We start from the raw sequence: 19466 nt of genomic DNA on the forward strand, positions 1-19466 counted from the left end.
CTTTGTGTGATTTTTCTGATTCTGGGTTTCTATCTTCTCTAAAACTCGATTATGCTCGAAACCCTAATTTTTTTAAAGGGGCTTTCTTCACCTTCTACTGTGAAATCTTCGCATGCTTTTGATATTCTATATTTTCTTCACTACTGATTCAATGTGACTTGACCTACCGGACTATCATGTTTCGAATGTTGCCATCTACTGAATTTTGTGCTACTATTGCATGCTATTTCCTTTTGCCAATAGGCTTGGCCTCGCATGTATAGTGTTTGTGCACTCTATTTATATGCTAAGTTTCCTTCTTTGATTGATCTCCAAACTTGTGACTGATTTCAAACTTTTTCTTTGTGAAATTCTGGTTTCACTCGCCTGTTAAGGTTAATTGATTTCTTTTCATGTTTTGCCTTACCGAATCCTTTCCGAAATTAGAATATTTCTGTACCTATACTCGATTGCTTACTTAATGTTTTACTACTTCTTTTACGACAATTGTCAGCCTGCTTACAAATTGATTTCTTTCCTTATTTTGAACCTGTCACTGCCCGTTAAGTAAGTGATCCATTAATTAAAGGCAATCACTTGTATAATTGATTCTAAATTGTGATTATTTCCATGTTTGCAGCTTATTACTTCTCTCTTACTCGTTTTCAGAAAGCTATAAATACCCCGCACTTCTTTTCTTTCAAACACACGAACACAAGGCATAAAACACTTGAGTTCAGACACACACCCCACCAAATCTCTCTTTTTTCTCTGTTACTACTTGTATTGCTGCCTTACCTAGCCGGCTGAAAGCCAAGGCTCGGCTGTGGGAAACTTGCTTATTTTTTTCTGCATTCGCATTTCTTACTGGTATGTTCTAATTAAGCTTCTGCACCAACAACAACATGCTTATTTACTGTTTCTTGCATCCTTGTTTGTCTACTGTTTGTATTTAACTCAGTACCATTATTAAACATGCTGTAATTTCCCCTTTTCCTATTCAGAATTAATGTATCATGACATGTGAATCTTAAACCCCTACCCCAATGTGTTGTGGTTAATTTGGGGCATGACAACATGGGACATTGCTGTGCATGACCCAAACCTAATTCCCCTGGGATCATAAGCTCCATGTTTCTCTTATATGTTGTATGTTCTTATTAGTTTACAGGCATGTCAGCGCTTCCCATTGTTGTGCATGCCCAAAGCTAACCCATGCCTAAGTATATAGGCTCCTTGCAATGGATTCCCAACCCTTGCCCCCTTTGTATGAAGTTATTAACTCTATATGTTATTGATTACTGTCTCCCTCTCACTTCAGTTTTGAAACTCTGTTCCTGCACTTTCACTATCTTCCTAGAACTTAAGTTCTGCCCCCCTTGTGTGAGCCTTGCCTTGGGACCCATGAGCTCCCTCTAAACTTGGACACATAAGGGCTGGTATTTTCACACTATACTCATCTCTATTCTGGTTATGTAACTTGAGTGTGAGCACTGCCCTAGGTCCTCTTGAGACCCTTAGGGAACTTTGACACACTCAAGTCTGAGAAAGGCTTTGGATCAATGACATTTGAGGTGGTTTATTCCATAACTCAAAGAGGAAGTCAAGAATCAGGCTTCCTTTGGTTGTAACGTTTCTTTGTACTTTTCTGGTATAATTCATTACTTCTGGTCTGTAATAATTTGTAATAAACATTTGGGGTTGGATAGTAAAAAGGGTTAGGTGATCATGTATGCTCAAGGGTAGAAAGCATGCCTGTAGGACTGTTTTTCTTAAATTTCTGCATGTTCAATTCTGCATTTTTAGACACCATGTCTATAGGGTTATCTTAATTTCTTCATGCTCAACTTCACACTTAGATAATCTGCCTATAGGACTTATTTAAATTCTGCATGCCACTTAGATATCATGCTTTAAGTTCTAAACGGATATAAGTAAGTATCATGCTCATAAGATTGAAATCAGTATAACATATAGAAATCATGCCTATAGGGATTCCCAAGTAAAATTCTGGTTCATTTTCTATTCACATTCAATGTTAGATATCATGCCTATAGAGATTAAAATCAGCAATATTAGATACCATCGCCTACAGAATCTGAAACTAGTTCAATTTAAAATTAGTTCGATTCTGAACCAGTTTTAAACAACTTTCCTTCTCTATTTAACGAGGTTTAGCAAGCATGCCTATAGGATTTCAAACAATTCGCTTTAAGTTGTTACTGTTTCTCCACATTCTGAATCAATTAGATATCATGTCTATAGGACCTCACCTAAAATACTTAGGCAAGCCTTAGAGTAATAACCATAAAATTGAATCCGCTTTTGTTAATTGCTACAACCAGCAGGTCTGATTCAGACTTTTTATCTGAATTATGTAATAAACAGATCTGCCTCAATAATCAAACTCCCCTCGTCTTTAGTATTTTAATCAGACCTAAAAAAGTATGTGCAAGTCATGCTATTTATATGTTTTGTTTGAGGAGGTGTACATGGGCCTTTACCTGTTTATATGCTTCCCCAACATGCAGTATATGTGTTTTGTATGTCGCCTTAGATTTTTACCCTTTGAAACCAAAAATCAGCCTAATATTCCCCCTTTAGGAATAGTAGTCCTAAGCTCTTCTGAGACTGATAGAAATAGGACGGGTAAATAGCATGCAATAGTAATCGAGACTAATCCGCGCTTTAACACCTTAACGGGGTGGGAAGGGTAGATATGAATATGATGACCGATGCGCTAATACCACGAGTATCCCCTCTTTTGAGGAGTGTCATATCGGATATCGCATTGATGTGATCCATATTAAATATAAACCTAGGACCCCATTTCCTTTATCTACAAACTCCTTTTTTTAAAACTCTTCTTTTAATTGTTCTTTCTTTTATATGTTTAAATTTAAATCCATTAATATTTGAGCTCATACTTGTCTAATTGCTAAACTCATAATAAACTATCTGGACGGGAACCACACTAGTGGATCTTGAGGGGTGCCTAACACCTTCTCCTTAGGATAATTTCAAGCCCTTACCCTATCTCTGGTTATTCCAACGAAACTTAGAATTTAACCTTATTGGTGTCCTAATGCACCTTAAATCATTAGGTGACGACTCTTCAAAATACAAAACCCAGTTCCTAAAAGGAACGAGTTGTCCTATACCAAATATCATAAACCCGATTTCGCGAGAAAAAGGGGGCGCGACAAGAGTAACTTGCAAAAAAATAAATACAGAACCCAAATAATTTACAGTACTCAGCTATAACCAATCCTTAAGAGAGTCACAATACCACGGAATAAAATTCCAACAGAGGAAGAATACATAAACAACAAAATGATGTGGTGTACATCCCGATCCCACCATATAACAAGTAACAATATGAACATTCACCCTTATTACTCCTTGTTGCGGCGTGCAACCCGATCCCACCAATCCACCCTTATTACTCCTCAATATATATCACCCTTATTGCTCTTGTTGCGGCATGCAACCCGATCCCACCTATCCACCCTTATTACTCCTTGTTGCGGTGTGCCACCTGATCCCACCAGACAATCACATTTTACCCTTATTCCTCCTGTTTCGGCGTGCAACCCGATCCCACCATATCAGTACCAATCACAAAATAAGAATAAGTATTTCACAACTTAGCTCAAAACCCTCCGCAGCATTTACACCTCAAACCAAAACAACGGGAAATCTATACAATTATGAAATTTCATCAGTTAATACTACACAGTGAGACCAACCAAAGTGTACCATGAAGCACCAATAAACCAACTTAAACCAACAATGTAATATAATGAAACTGCGGAACAATTAATACCTTCAATAGAGAAAACAACATTTAACAAGAATCAATTAAACATGGAAGCATCAATAAGCAAGTAGCAGTTAAAACAGGAAAACAATATACTAGGAACGAGGAAGGGAATAGGCTAAATAGATAATTTAGCGGCGCATAGGTACTCGTCACCTCACCTATACGCCACACACATGGATTTTCACATAGCAATTAAGTCGGGGATCCCTAATCCCTCAAGTCAAAATTAGACCAAACACTTATCTCAAGCCAATGGGCAATTCAGAGTTGAATTACCGCTTTACCTCTCGATTCCACCTCCAATCCACTCGTATCTGGTCATAAATAACTTAATAACATCAATTATCGCTAAAGAAATCAATTCCAATGCATAATTATAAGTTTCCCAATATTTTTCCCAAAAAGTCAAAAACTAACCCTGGGTTCGCTTGGTCAAAATTCGAAATTCGGATCAAAACCTGATTACTCATTCACCCCTAAGCCCAGATATACAAATGGTTTTGGAATCCAACCTCAATTTGAGGTCTAAATCCCCAAATTTCGAAATTCCTAAGTTCTACCTAAAAATCCCCAATTCCACCATGAAAAACCTTAGATTCTAGAATGAAATCTTATAAAAAGATGTAAAAGATTGAAAGAAATGAATTAAGAATCATTTACCTATGATTTGAGGAAGAACTAGCCTTTGGAAAAATCGCCTTTTGAAGTTTAGGTTTTAAAAAATGGGAAAATGAATAAAAAATCCCGTCTAAGACCCTTTTACTCAGCTGCAGATGTCGCAATTGCGACAATTGCGAAGCTCGCAAATGCGAAGAAGCTATCACAAATGCGAAGCCCTTCACAGTCATGCTGCCATCGCAATTGCGAGGAAAGTATCGCATTTACGATCTCTGACCCCTCGCAAATGCGAGTAAATATTCGCATTAACATGCCCTTCCCCAGATCCCCTTCGCAATTACAAAGATTTGTTCGCATTTGCGAAATCTGCTGGCCCAGGCTTTCTTCGCAATTGCGATAAATACCTCGCAATTGCCAAGCCTGCTTGGTTCACATTTGCGAAGCCTAATCTCGCAATTGCAAGATCAGAGGCCTGCTACATACACCAGTTACACCAGCAAATTTCTAAGTTCCAAAATCACTTCGTAGCCTATCCAAAACTCACACGAGCCCTTAGGGCTCCAAACCAAACATGCACACGAGTCTTAAAACAACATACGAACTTGTTCGTGTGATCAAATCGCCAAAATAACACCCAGAACTATGAATTTAGCACCAAATTGCATGAAATTTTCAAGATAGTTTCAAAACTTCTATTTTCTCAACCAAAGGTCTGAATCACGTCAAATGAATTCCGTTTTTCACCAAATTTCACAGATAAGGTTTAAATATCATAATGAACATGTACCGGGCTCCGAAACCAAGATACGAGACCGATACCAACAAGATCAAATCTTTTAAATTATTACATTTTCAGTCTTTTCAATTTTCCTTCAAAAATTCATTTATCGGGCTAAGGACCTCGGAATTCGATTCCGGGCATAGGCCCAGGTTCCATGTTTTACTACGGACCCTCCGGGATAATCGGAACACGGGTTCAAGTCCGTTTACCTAAAACGTCGGCCGAAGTCAACAAAAATCATCATTTCTTAAATTTTTCACATAAGGGCTTTCCGGATATACGCCCGGACTGCGGCACACAAATCGAAAAGAGATAAAATGAGGTTTTTAAAGCCTCGAAACACGGATTCGAGTTCTAAAATAGAAGATGACCCTTTGGGTCGTCACAATCACACATGGCTTTTCAAACAGAATTTATTATATAAAAAGTGAAATTCAAGACTTTATTATATAAGAAGTGAAATTCCTTGGAGCATTTCTCTTCACTATACCAAACGCGGTCAAGATGGGCTCTTCCTTTATTACGAAATTTCTCTTGCTCATGATGTGCTCAGCATCTTTCATACTAACAACTTTTGCTTTTAATTCTTCATCTAATACTCCAACTTTGAACGCTACTCATATTTCTTCTCTAAAATCCTTATGCAACTCCACTCCATATCCAGAATCCTGTTTCAACTCACTCAAATTATCAATCTCCATTAATATCAGCCCAAACATCTTAAACCTTCTCCTCCAATCTCTTCAATCAGCCTTATCCCAAACAGGACATCTCACAACTTTATTCTCATCAGCTGGAGGCTCAAATCTTGTCGAAAAACAAAAAGGTATCGTTCAAGATTGCAAAGAGCTTCATCAAATTACAATATCTTCAATAAAGAAATCACTCTCTCGGATCAATACTGTCTCATCAGCTAATAACCCTAAAATATTAGCTGATGCAAAAGCTTTTCTCAGTGCAGCACTGACGAACAAAGCCACTTGTTTAGAAGGCCTAGATTTTACTACTGGTCCGTTAAAATCCACACTTATTAACTCTCTCAGCAGTACTTACGAGCATGTTAGTAATTCTTTGTCAATGCTCTCAAAATACTCTATTAAAAAACAAGGGAATAGAAATAGGCGGCGTCGGCTTTTGTCCACGCCGCCGAGGTGGCTGTGTGGGAAAGACAGGCGCATATTGCAGAGTGATTATGAGCCGAATGATGAGGTGGCATTCACAGTGGCAGCTGATGGAACTGGAAATTTCAGTACTATTACTGAAGCTATTGATTTTGCACCGAATAACAGTGATGACAGAATTTTCATTTATGTTAAAGAAGGGGTTTATGAAGAAAATGTAGAGATACCAAGTTGGAAGAGTAACATTGTTCTTCTTGGAGATGGGAGTGATGTTACTGTGGTAACTGGTGATAGAAATGTTGTTGATGGTTGGACTACTTTCAGATCTGCCACTGTCGGTAAATTCATTACTTAAAAACTTTTTCTTTGTGTTTTATGTGCCTTTTTCTATTCAAGTTTATGTGATACATTTAGGGGTCGTTTGGTAGGGTCTCTAAAAATAGTACTCCGTCAATTCAATTTAGATCATCTAGTTTGATTTAGCATATAGAGTTTAAGAAAAAATGGAATTTTTTTGAAACATATGGTCCTAGAAACTTAAGGCAAATGCTTCGTGGGGCCATGACATTTATGTAGCTGTGAAAACTTCTCATTAAGGGTAAAGTGAGTAATATAAAAAATTTTAAAATTAAATTATTTTCAAATATAGAAATGTGTTTTGGAACGAACTATTAAGAAAAATATATCATTTAAATTGAAACGGAGAGAATATTAAATATGAAGTATTAGTAATATTGGGAATAATAATGTTATGCTGGGATTAATTATGTTGGCATTATTTCTCATCAACTGTTTGATTTGGTGTATTAAAGGTTTTGAAATATTAGTTTTGTCTTTATACATATTTATTCATATATTAAAAAAATATAATATTGCTAATACTATGATTTGCTATGTATAACAATAATACTAAATAGATCTGCCACTGTTGGTAAATTCAATCACTTAAAACTTTTCTCTTTATGTTTTATGTGCTTTTTTCTATGATGACTTTACTTTTACAAGTGTTGTTATTAGGGACATTTTTCTTTTCTGATGACTTCTTAAAATATTTTAATTATAAACTATTATGACTTATCATATTTTATATATAATTTTTAGATGTATAAATATTATTATAATTTTTTTTGAAGAATTTATGTTCGAATTCATACCAAAAGTTAAGTAGTCAAACTACTAGTATTACAAACCCCGCCGGAGTTTTTGACCAATATTGTCCTTTATCTTTGAGGGTAAGTCTATTTTGGTCCCTCATATATAACCCCGAGCATATTTAGTCCCTTAAGTATGCTAAAGTGAAGCACATTTAGTCTCACTGATAGAATGTATTCAAAAACTAACGCTGTTAACCAACTCTGATTCATGAAGCAAATCTTCTACTCTGAAACAAAACGTTTCCTCTCCTTTTATTGGATAACGCAAATTATCACTTTAATTCCTCATTTTTAGATAATATCTTCTAAAATTTTGACCTTAAAAATATCCCCTTCTGTGCCAGTTTTCAATGAGAAAATGACGCCGTATAGCCGCTGTAAAAACAATAGTCGAAAAAATATATAAATTTGTATATTATTTTGTATATATATACATTTTGTATGTTAATATATAAAAATTATACAAATTTTATGTATTTTTTTCGGCTACCGGATGTAAATAGTTTCTGGTGCGGGCTAAAAGTGATAATACAATCCGGTTATTCGTTTGCTTCAATAATATGCCTAGAAGTGATCTTGGCAGCTCTATTTTTTCAAATTTTAACTTTTCTTTTTGGAAAAATCAACCGAAATTTTTAAAAGTAAAAGTTTCAACGTTAAAATTTTAAATTTATCAGCTCTGTACTATTAGTGAGTGTTGGTTTATAAAATATTTTTGATGATTTAATTAAAAAGACAGTGAGTGCCGAAACCAACCCCGTAATTGATCTTGGGCAGATTCTGTCATTGAGACTAAATGTGCTCCACTTTAGCATACTTAAGGGACTAAATATGCTCAGAGTTATATTTGAGGGACCAAAATAGACCTACTATAAAAAATAAGGGACAATATTGACCAAAAACTCGAAGTTCCACATTAAACGGAACAGAAGGAGAATATATTTATTAATGTTGTATGGATAACATAATGCTCTTTGATTGATTTAAAAATGGAGAATATATTTATTGATGCTGTATGGATTACATAATGCTCTTTTGATTGATTTCAGGAGTATATATTTATTAATGTTGTATGGATAACATAATTATGCTCTTTGATTGATTTCAGCTGTCTCTGGTGAAGGGTTCTTGGCTCGTGACATTACTTTTGAGAACACAGCTGGACCAGAGAAGCACCAAGCAGTTGCCCTTCGAATCAATGCAGATTTAGCGGCTATCTATAGATGCACCATAACTGGATTCCAGGACACTTTATACGCGCATTCATTTCGACAATTTTACAGAGAATGTGACATCTACGGGACTGTAGATTACATTTTCGGAAATGCAGCAGTTGTTTTCCAAGGATGTAACATCGTGTCAAGAATGCCAATGCCAGGCCAATTCACAGTCATTACAGCTCAATCGCGCGACTCCCCTGAGGAGTATACTGGTATCTCGATACAAAATTGTTCTATTTTAGCTACAGAGGATTTATACTCTAATTCTAGTAGTATCAATAGTTACTTAGGAAGACCGTGGAGAAATTATTCACGAACAGTATACCTTGAGTCGTACATAGACGGTTTTATTGAACCTGAAGGGTGGAAAGAATGGTCAGGAAATCAAAGTTTGAATACATTGTACTATGGTGAGTTTGATAATACTGGTCCTGCATCTGTGACTGATAATAGAGTTACATGGTTAGGTTATCACATAATGGATTATTATGATGCTTCTAATTTTACTGTTTCAGAGTTTATTACTGGAGAAGAATGGTTGGATTCTACTTCTTTTCCTTATGATGATGGAGTATAGGATATGTTGTCTCAATAAACTGTAAAGTTTGTAATAGAGCTCTCAAATTTCAATTTATTGATGAGCTGCAAAAGCAGCATTGTAACAGGCTAAATGTTATTAATGAATGGAAGTTACATGTGGACATTGGTTGCCTGCCGTGGCGGATCTAGAATTAAATTTGATTTATGTTCAATTTTTAGGTTTTTATCAATTATCATTGAACCTATTATACTTTTGAAATTAAGAACTCAAAATGTAATATCTGTTAAAATTACTCTTTTTACGCACAAACAAGCACACACATATATAAAATTCGTTTTGCAAAAATATTGAATTCCATCCGCTCTAAGGGTGGCTACTAGGACTTAGTGCATGGTCTCTACCGTAGGATGGACGTTCAGACAGTTTGGATGGATATAAAAATTTCAGGTTGGATTTTTGGTTTTTGCATTGAAGAAATAACAATTCAAATATGCTCGAGGTGGATCGAATTTTTTAAATTCGGATTAATCACTGAATATTTTGAATTTCTATTTAAATTTCGGATTTGCCCAAACCACAAAGCATTCATTTTCTCGGTTGAAAGCTTTCATGTGGGCTTTTCAATTCACATAGAATGTGTAAAAATTGTGTGGGGTAGCCACTTTTTAAAGTAATATTTACTTTTTATCCAACATTTTTAATGCTTAATAATAGTAGCCACTAATCTATTAAAATATGAAAAGACAGTATTACCCTTTCTAAGTTTTTATGATCGGCGGGATTTTTCTTACTTTTGGGCTTGCTATCGTCTTCATTGTCATGATTGTGATTCGCGCAAGATAAATTTGGCCTCCAAATGAGATTCCTCCGAAGAAAACGTTGCTACTGTTTTACTTTCTCAAGAAGCTATTACGCTTCTGCCATTTCTCTTGTGGCAGAATCGATGTGCTGATTATTTTTCTTTCTAGTGAGTCTAATGTAATAGGGTTTATTTGCTCTTAGCTCCTTGAATTTATTTTTAGATCTAAAAGTTGTGAATATAAGAAAAAGAGTGATGAGTAAACAGGTAATGTAATTCCTTCCCAGAAATTAAGGACATGTAGTCCTGAAGTCCTTAAGTTAAATTCAAAATTTAAGGACATAGTCTTGAACTTAGAGTTTCAAGTTCAAAAGTTAAGGAAATGTAGTCTTGAAATCCTAAAGTTAAGTTCAATAGTTAAGGACATGCAGTCCTTAACTTACAGTTACAAGTTCTAAAGTTAAGGACAGACAGTCCTTAACTTATAGTTACAAGTTCAAAAGTTAAGGACAAACAGTCCTTAACTTATAGTTACAAGTTCAAAAGTTAAGGACAATAGGTCCTTAACTTTGATTTCCAAGTTCAAAAGTTAAGGACAGACAGCCCTTAGCTTACCGTTATACGTTCAAACGTTAAGGACAATAGGTCCTTAACTTTGACTTACAAGTTCAAAAGTTAAGGACGCTTGGTCTTGAAGTTTGAGTTCCAAGTTCAAAAGTTAAGGACATGTAGCCTTGAAGTCCTGAACTTAGAGTTTCAAGTTCAAAAGTTAAGGACATGTAGTCCTGAAGTCCTGCACTTAGAGTTATAGGTTCAAAAGTTAAGGACATGTAGTCCTAAAGTCCTGAACTTAGATTTCCATGTTCAAAAATAAAGGACATGTAGTCCTGAACTCCTGAAGTCCCGAAGTTAAGTACAAAAGTTAAGGACATGAGCAGAAGGGTATTTTTGTCCGGACAGTTAAAGTTTATTAAAATAGTGGCTAAAGATTAATAACATTTTAAACGGTAACTTAAAAGTAAATACATGCCGTGCACTTCCCCTAGAATGTCTTAAGATTTGATGAAGGCCACAAATAGTAGAAGATATTTGGACAACTACGGCGGTGGGACAAAGGCCCACTTATGTGATCAGGAAAAGTTTGACTAACCTATATCTAAGTTTCAAAAGTCTATGCTTTCAAATCCAAGGATTTGTCTTCTCTCCTTCTTTTGACTTAGTGGTATAAATTAAGGACAAGGGCTTCACATACTTTCTATATATCAATAAACACCTTTTTTCTTATTTTTCTTTCTTTTATTAATTTTCAGAAAGTTGTGAAATATGATCTAATTCAAGCATGTAAGCTATTCAATTACTCCATAAAGTGGGAGCTATACAATACAAGTAAATTACGGGAAAAAAGCTTTAAAAACGCCTCAAATTTAAAAAGATATTGTACTTATTTCACTATGATTGTTTGTAACGACCCGACCGATCATTTCATAAGTTACCGCTCTGTTTTTCCCATTTCTGCTTCTTTATGTGTTGTCCAGCTACATTTCATCGCCTCGCATTGGTTGGTTTGGGTTCGGAGTAGTTTTGTAAAGAAATGAGACACTTAGTATCTTTTTGGGAAGCTTTAGTTAGAAAAGTCAACTGGAAGTTGACTTGTGAGTAAATGATCTCGGAACTTAGTTTTTATGGTTCAGAGAACTTTGTGAGGTGATTTGGGATTTAGGAGCGTGATCAGAATGTATTTTGGAGGTCTGTGGTAGATTTAGGCTTGAATTGGCGAAAATGAAATTTTGGCGTTTTCCGATTGGTAGTAAAATTTTTGATATCGGGGTCGGATTGGAATTTCAAAAATTGGAATAGGTCCATTATGTCATCTGGGACAAGTGTGCAAAATTTCAGGTCATTCAGATGAGGTTTGATAGGTTTTTAGATTGATTGCGAAATTCGGAAGTTTGGAAATCCTTAGGCTTGAATCCGAGGGTGATTTGGTGTTTCGATGTTATTTTGAGTGTTCCGAGGATTGGTATGAGTTTGAATGGTGATATGTGACATGTTCGTATTTTTGGTTGAGGTCCCGGGGCCTCGGGAACATTTCGGAAGGTTGTCGGAAAGATTGGAATTGAGCTTGAGCAGCTTCAGCTGTTGTTCCTATCATAACCTCACCTGCGGATTGGGGACCGCAGGTGCGGGCCCACAGAAGTGAAGAAAGGGCCGCAGATGTAGGTTGAGAAGGGCAGGAGCCGCAGATGCGGGTAATTGACCGTAGATGCAGTTTTGGGCGGATAAGTGACTTCCGCAGGTGCGAGCTATTGGACCGCATGTGTGGTCACGCATGTGCGTGTTTGGGGCTGCAGGTGCGGAAATGCTTGGGCATAAACTATATAAGCATTCCTTCGCGATTTTCAGCTTATTTCCTCCATTTTTAGATAGGTTTGGATCTTTTTGAGAGGATTTGAAAAGGGATTCAAGGAGTAACGCTCGGAGGTAAGATTTTTTAACTCAATACTCGATTCTGTGGTGATTTCTAACTAATTAGACATGAAATTAGTGGGATTTAAGGGCTAAAATTGGAGAATTAGGGCTTCTAAATGGAGAGCTTTGATTGAGGATTTGAGGGGCCATTTGAGGTCCAATTTTGATATTCTTGGTATGTATAGACTCTTGGGAGGATAAGGATTCTTGTGATGTAATTTTTATCGGATTCCGAGACGTGGGCCCTGGGGTCGGGTTTTGCCAATTTTGGGATTTTTGATGTAATATGATTATTTTCGCGTGGGCTTTTTACCTTTACCTTATATTGACGGCATGAATCTGGTTTTGGTTAGATTCGGAGAATTTGGAGGCCGATTTGAGAGGCAAAGGCATCACGGGCTAGAGTCTGGACCGGTTTGAGGTAAGTAATGATTGTAAATGTTGTCCTAAGGGTATGAAACCTCGGATTTCACATCGTGGTGCTACTTTGAGGTGACGCACATGCTAGATGACGAGCGTGGGGGCATGTACTATTGGGGATTGTGACTTGGTCCGTCCCGTATGACTATTAAGTCGCGTATTTGATTGAAAACTATTTGATACTATTGTGTATTGGAAAGTATTACTATGTTTTGGGCTGAATGCCATATTTGGGTCTCGTGCCAACTATTTGGGCCCTTAGGGGCCCTTTACTACTATACCTTACTGTTTTGACTTAATATCTGTACTCAGTCATGTTGTATTTTACTGATTTCACAACCCAGCCGTAGTTACTCTGTTTTGATATTTAAAATAATATTTTGGGCTGAGCATCATGTTTTAATAGTTGCCCGAGTGGCTTGAGAGGTTTCTATTTGAGTGAGGCCGAGGGCCTGTGTTGTGAGGATATTATGGGATCGGGCTGCACACCGCAGCACGTTGTACTGATTTGTGATATATGAGAGCCCGATGGCCTGATTTGTTATGCCACGAGATGGCTTATGATAACGCTTGGGTTGTAAGAGCCCCTCCGGAGGCTGAACATCCCAGTGAGCGCGGGTACCCAGTGTGAGTGATGTGATGTAGCCCGAGGGGCTGTTGTTGATTCATATTGTTGCCTGGGGGCTGATTACTAGTGACTGTGAGGTAGCCCGATGGGCTGGTTCTATTGATATTTGGCCCGAGGGGCTGTTTATGGTACATGTTATGCCCGAGGGGCTGTTTGCATTTCTGTCATTTTTACTCATTGTTTCACCACTTGTTTGAAACTATTGAAAGAAGTTTTAAAAAGGTTTTACTGAAACTGAGTCGTTTTTACGAGTTAATTGATTTTCTGTATTGTTCTGGACATATATTGTTTTGATGTAGTGTTATGACGTGGAATTACCTATTTTCTTACTTCTCAACTGCTTTTACTTTTATTACTTACTGAGTTGGCATACTTACATTACTCCCTGCACCTTGTGTGCAGATCCAGGAGTCTCGGGACACGATAGTGAGTGCTGATCAGTCTTCCAGCAGGTTTTCGGAGTTGGTTAAGTAGCTGTTTGGCATTCACAGCCCTGCACTTCTCCTTCTTACCTTACTCAGATTGTCTTAGTATTTTATTTTCGGACTATGTTAGCCTTTCTTGTTCTTAGACGGGTTTGTAGTTGCTCATGACTGGTGACACCCCGATGTCGGGCTTGTGTTATATTTTTGCATTGCTTATTTAAACATATATTGTGAGATATTTCTGTTAATTAATGGCTTAAAAATGATTTTTATAGAATAGTGGTTCGATTCAGGAATTGTGTCGACTGACCTAGTTTCACGATAGGGGCCATCACGACCGGGTCAGTTTTAGGGTTGTGACAAGTTGGTATCAAAGTCTAGGTTACATAGGTCTCACGATTCATGAGCAGGTTTAGTAGAGTCTCGCGGATCAGTACAGAGACAACTGTACTTATCCTCGGGAGGCTGCAGAACCTTTATGAAAAACTTCACATTCTTGAATTCCTATCGTACGAATCTGTTGATTCTGGTAACTAAACTTCTATTATTCTATTCTCTCACAGATGGTGAGGACACGTGCTACCAGCCAGGATGGATGACCACCAGTACCACCACTTAGGGCCACTAGGGGCCGTGGACGTGGTCAAGGCCGTAGTAGGGGAAGGGGTGTAGCCCGCACAGCAGCTAAGGCGGCACCTCCAGATCCACTAGCCGCCCTAGTTCAGGATCAGGTCCCAGTTACGGATGCACCAGTGGTACCAGCTCAGACACCGGCTATGCCTATTGTTATCCCAGGCCTTCAGGAGGCCCTGACCTAGATTCTATCAGTGTGCACTGGCCTACTTAGGCGGTCTCAGTTACTACAGCCGCAACTACTTCTCAGGTCGGGGCAGTACTCAGACTCCTACCGCTCGCACACCTGAGCAGGTCGTGTAGGGACTTCAGATACCGGGGGCACCTCCAGCCCAGCTGGTTGCGGCTGCTCAAGACTATGTAGCTCCTATTATGCCAGAGGATGAGCAGCACGGATTGGAGAGGTTTGGTAGATTTCAGCCTCTGACTTTCAATGATGTAAAGGGTGAGGATGCCTAGGGTTTCTTAAATAAGTGTCAGAGGATGCTTCGGACCGAAGGTATTCTGGAGACCAGTGGGGTCTCATTGTGATGACCCAAAAGGTCATCACTTGTTTTAAAACAAAACTTCCATATTCCGAGGCCTTGAAAACCTCATTTAGAGTTACCTCGATTTGCACGCGCAGTCCAGGCACGTAGCCGGAAAGTTAAATATAATAATCTGTGAAAAATTATAAGTTTTGATTATAAAATGAGCTAATTTGACTTCGGTCAATATTTTGGGTAAACAGACCCGGACCTGTGATTTGACAGTCCCTGAGGGTCCGTAGGAAAATTGGGACTCGAGCGTATACCCAGAATCGAATTCCGAGGTCCCAAGCCCGAGAAATGAATTTTTAAAGGAAATTATTTTTTTGGAATTGTTTAAAGAAATTTGATTAGAACATGATGGTATTGGGCCCGTATTTTGGTTCCGGCGCCCGGTACAGGTCTTATATATAATTTAAGACATTTATGTGGAATTTGGTAAAAAACGGATGTCACATGATGTGATTCGGACTTAAATTGCAAAATTTATGTTTAAAGAAATTTAGAGAAAATTTCATTGATCTCGAGATTTAATTTGATGTTCATGAGGTTATTTTGATGATTTGATTACACGAGTAAGTTCATATGATATTTTTGAGTTAGTATGACATTTGCTTTGGAGCCCCGAGGGCTTGGATGAGTTTCGGGATATTTTTACACTTAGGAAAAAATTGCAGATTCAGAGAAGTTGCAGGTCTCTGAAGCCAGGTCTCGCGGCCCGCGGTGGAAGCTTCGCGGTCGTGGTGGGATTTGTTCGGTTCGCGGTGAGCAAGGCCAAGCCTTTGCGACCGCGCTCGATTTCTTGCAGTCCGCGGTGGAGCTCCGCGGTCGCAGTCTTTTTTATGCGGTCCGCGGAGAGAGTCTGGGAGGAGTATAAATAGACGAGATTTTCAGTTATTTTGCACTTTTCAAAAACCCCAAAAACATAAGAGGCGATTTTTCAAACAACCTTTCTTCTCCAAATCAATTGTAAGTCATTTTTAACTAGTTTTCTTTAATCATTAACATCTTTTAACATGATTTCAACTTCAAATCAATTATTTTCATGGGGAAAATTGGGTGTTTTGGGTAGAACCTAGGTTTTTCAAAAATTGGGGATTTGGACCTCGTTTGATGTCCGATTTCAAAACAAATTACATATTTGAGCTCGTGGGGGAATAGGTAATCGGGTTTTGGTTCGAACCTCAGATTTGACCACGTGGGCCCGTGGGCGATTTTGACTTTTTGGGTAAAACTTTGGAAAACTCATTTTCATGCATTCGAAATTGATTCATTTAGCTTTTATTGATGTAATTAAGTAAATTGTGACTAGATACGAGCGAATTGGCGGTGGAATCAAGGGGTAAAGCTATAACTGAACCTTGAGTTGTGTTCGTGGCATCGAGGTAAGTGTTTGGTCTAACCTTAGCTTGAGGGATTAGGAGTTGTGTCCTATTTGCTATTTGCTTCTTGTCGAGTACGACGTATAGGCATGGTGACGAGTATCTATACGTTGGTGTCAAGCATGACCGTGAGTCTTATATTGTGATTTTCATGATTTCGTTGTATTATTCATGCCTTGGTGAAGATTTCTAATTGTTGTATAAAGTTTGTGGAAAGAATTGTGACCTATGAACATTGAGGAGCGTTGGCTCAAGTTGTATAGCGAAATTGTGAAAGTATAAGTGATAATTGAAATTTTAGAGCATTGGCTCAAGTTGTGAAATGAATTGTGAAAGTATAAGTGATAATCGAACCTCTAGAGCATTGGCTCGAGTTGTGAAGTGAATTGTGAAGTAAAATTGAGAAAGAGAAGAGATCATTATGTTGTCACCCTTGCCGGGCTATTACTGATTTATTTGCTATTCCCTTGCCGGGATTTAATTGTTTAACTGTTGTTCCCTTGCTGGGATCTCTATTACTATTTTGTTTATTCCCTTGCCCCTTTGCTTATGATTGTTGTTTGGGTGAGGAAAGAGTATAAAATACGAAGGGTGATGCCGTGCATTATTTGTTATTGTAAGAAAAGAGTGTAAAGCACGAAGGGTGATGTCGTGCCGCACGACGTACCATTCCGTGCCGATTCTATTGATTATATGGCGAGGAAAGAGAGTAAAAGCACAAAGGGTGATGCCGTGCACATTTTTATTATATAACTGCTTTGGTGAGGCTGAGAGTAAAAGCACGAAGGGTGATGCCGTGCAATTGTTGATTTCTGCTTCCTTGTTGATATTTTAGGTATGTTGTTTCTTTCATTACTTGATGCCTTTCTATTCGGAATTATTATCTTCCCCACAACATGTTTCCCCCTCCCACATTGATTAGTTATTTCTGTATTTCTTTTTCGCTGTATGTATATATGAACTGCACAGGTTTATTTGGTGGTCTGGTCCTAGCCTCGTCACTACTTCGCCGAGGTTAGGCTAGACACTTACCAACACATAGGGTTAGTTTTGCTGATACTACACTCTGCACTGTGTGCAGATTCAGGAGTAGCTTTCAGACAGTAGTTGGAGTGCTTCCTTCAGTCCACCCGTACACCCAAGGTAGACTGCAGGCATCCGCAGGCCCTGGCGTCTCCCTCTATCTCTATTTCCTGTTTCTTTTTCTTTGTTCAGAAATAGTGTATTGTATTTCTTCATACCTTGTATGTAGTGATTCTTAGACAGTCTGTGACACTGTGATACCAGGTTTTGGGTATTTGAGATTTTAAAAGTTGTAATAGACGTAACCTTAAGATATATACTTGTTGACTTCCGCTTACTTATTTAAAATTCCGCTTTTATCATATTATCGACTGGTGTTTGTTAAAAAGAAGCAAAAATGAAAGTGTAGCAAGTAGTTAAGATTTGGCTTGCCTAGCTCCCATTAGTAGGCTCCATCACGGCTCCCAAAGGTGGGAAATCTGGGTCGTGATAAGTTGGTATCAGAGCTCTAGGTTATATAGGTCTCACAGTTCATAGACAAGCTTAGTAGAGTATGAGGGATCGGTATGGAGATGTCTGTATTTATCCCTCAGAGGCTACAGAGTTAGGAAAAACTTCACATTCATTCTTTCCTGTCGTGCGATTTTGTTTCTTAATGCTAATTGAACTTCTACTCTATTTTTTCGCAGATGGCGAGAACACGCGCTTCCTCATCCTCCACTCAGCAACCCGAGCCCCCAGCAGCAGTTCCCATGAGGGGCAGAGGGTGAGGCCGAGGCCGTTTTTGAGGCCGAGGTAGGGTCAGATCTCAACCCCGAGTAGCATGCCCAGTGACATAGCCTCAGGTTGATTTTGATGAGGAGGTTCCGGCTCCAGCAGTTCCGGTGGGCCCAGCTCATGTCCAGAGGTGTTTATTGGTACCCCAGTTCTTCAGGATGCTCTGGTCCGATTAGTTGGCCTCATGGAGAGTATCACCCGGGCATGCTTGCTTCTGGTAGCACTAGCCGTCTCTCAAGCTGGAGGAGGGGCCTAGACTCCTACTACTCGCACTCCGGAGCAGGTAGTGTCACACCTCCTTTTTACCTACCCCCGGAGGCGGGTATAAGGGAGTTTTTCCAATTTAAGTGACAATCGAAACGAGATTATTTATTTAAGATTCTGAGTCGCCACTTGGGATAATTTATGGTGTCCCAAGTCACCTATTTAAAATCCTGAATCGAGGAAGTTTGACTCTATTTACGGTCTGCGAACACAGAAATCTGAGTAAGAAATTCTGTTAACCCGGGAGAAGGTGTTAGACATTCCCGAGTTCCGTGGTTCTAGCACGGTCGCTTTGATCATACTTGGCTTATTAAAAATTGTTTAATTACTGATTTTAGAACCTATGTGCATTTACCCTTTACCGCTTTTAAATTAAGAAAATTATCTTGAAACGGGTCACGTGCACGTGTACCCATTTGTTTGGCGCGTCGAAAATCATGTCACGCGAACGTGTCCACAATTAGTAACGCTTTATTATTATTAAGAAAGTTTGGCCGAAGTTGCACGAACGCATACTCCAGTTTTGTTTTTAGAATCGTAATTACGTCACGCGAATGTGTACGCAATCACGATGGTAAATTTAGCAAATACTAAGTTAATTAATATACGGCAAGTAAATACATATAATATTACTAATTGATTAACTAGATTAATATTGCCAAAGAACCCAGGACTTGGACTTAGTAATTCATACCTTTAAAGAATTAAACAATTAAAAAGTAAATTAGGCTAAGATGGTCAAAGCTGAAAAAGCCACTAACTCAAATTAGAAATATCTATTTGTTTGGCCATTCATAAAACTTGCTTTTTAAGGAAAATCGTTTTGAACTGAAGTTTAAGAAACCTAGTTTCTGAAGAGAAATATTTACTAATTTTCCTTTT

General features: G+C 38.2%; 1 protein-coding gene across 2 annotated transcripts; it reads left to right on the top strand.

The window, feature by feature from the left end:
• The first annotated feature begins 5671 nt into the window (after window positions 1-5671).
• Window positions 5672-9397, top strand: LOC104221744 (probable pectinesterase/pectinesterase inhibitor 12). 2 transcript variants are annotated; one of them, XM_009772869.2, is made up of 3 exons: window positions 5672-6660; window positions 8585-9106; window positions 9212-9397. In XM_009772869.2, the coding sequence occupies exons 1-3, from the start codon at window positions 5706-5708 to the stop codon at window positions 9271-9273; spliced, it is 1539 nt and encodes a 512-aa protein (XP_009771171.1). In that variant the 5' UTR covers window positions 5672-5705; the 3' UTR covers window positions 9274-9397. The 2 variants fall into 2 exon arrangements, with proteins under 2 accessions (XP_009771171.1, XP_009771170.1); XM_009772868.2 differs by having other exon boundaries at window positions 8585-9397.
• The last annotated feature ends 10069 nt before the right edge of the window (window positions 9398-19466 follow it).

Source organism: Nicotiana sylvestris, chromosome 5 (genome assembly GCF_000393655.2).
Source record: "Nicotiana sylvestris chromosome 5, ASM39365v2, whole genome shotgun sequence".
Taxonomy (NCBI): Eukaryota; Viridiplantae; Streptophyta; class Magnoliopsida; order Solanales; family Solanaceae; genus Nicotiana; species Nicotiana sylvestris.

Bases quoted from the DNA above. Each gene is read 5' to 3' on its own strand.
- LOC104221744 (XM_009772868.2), top strand. From the start codon at position 5,706: ATGGGCTCTTCCTTTATTACGAAATTTCTCTTGCTCATGATGTGCTCA. The intron at 6,661-8,584 runs GTAAATTCATTA...GATTGATTTCAG, and splicing joins TTTCAGATCTGCCACTGTCG to CTGTCTCTGGTGAAGGGTTC.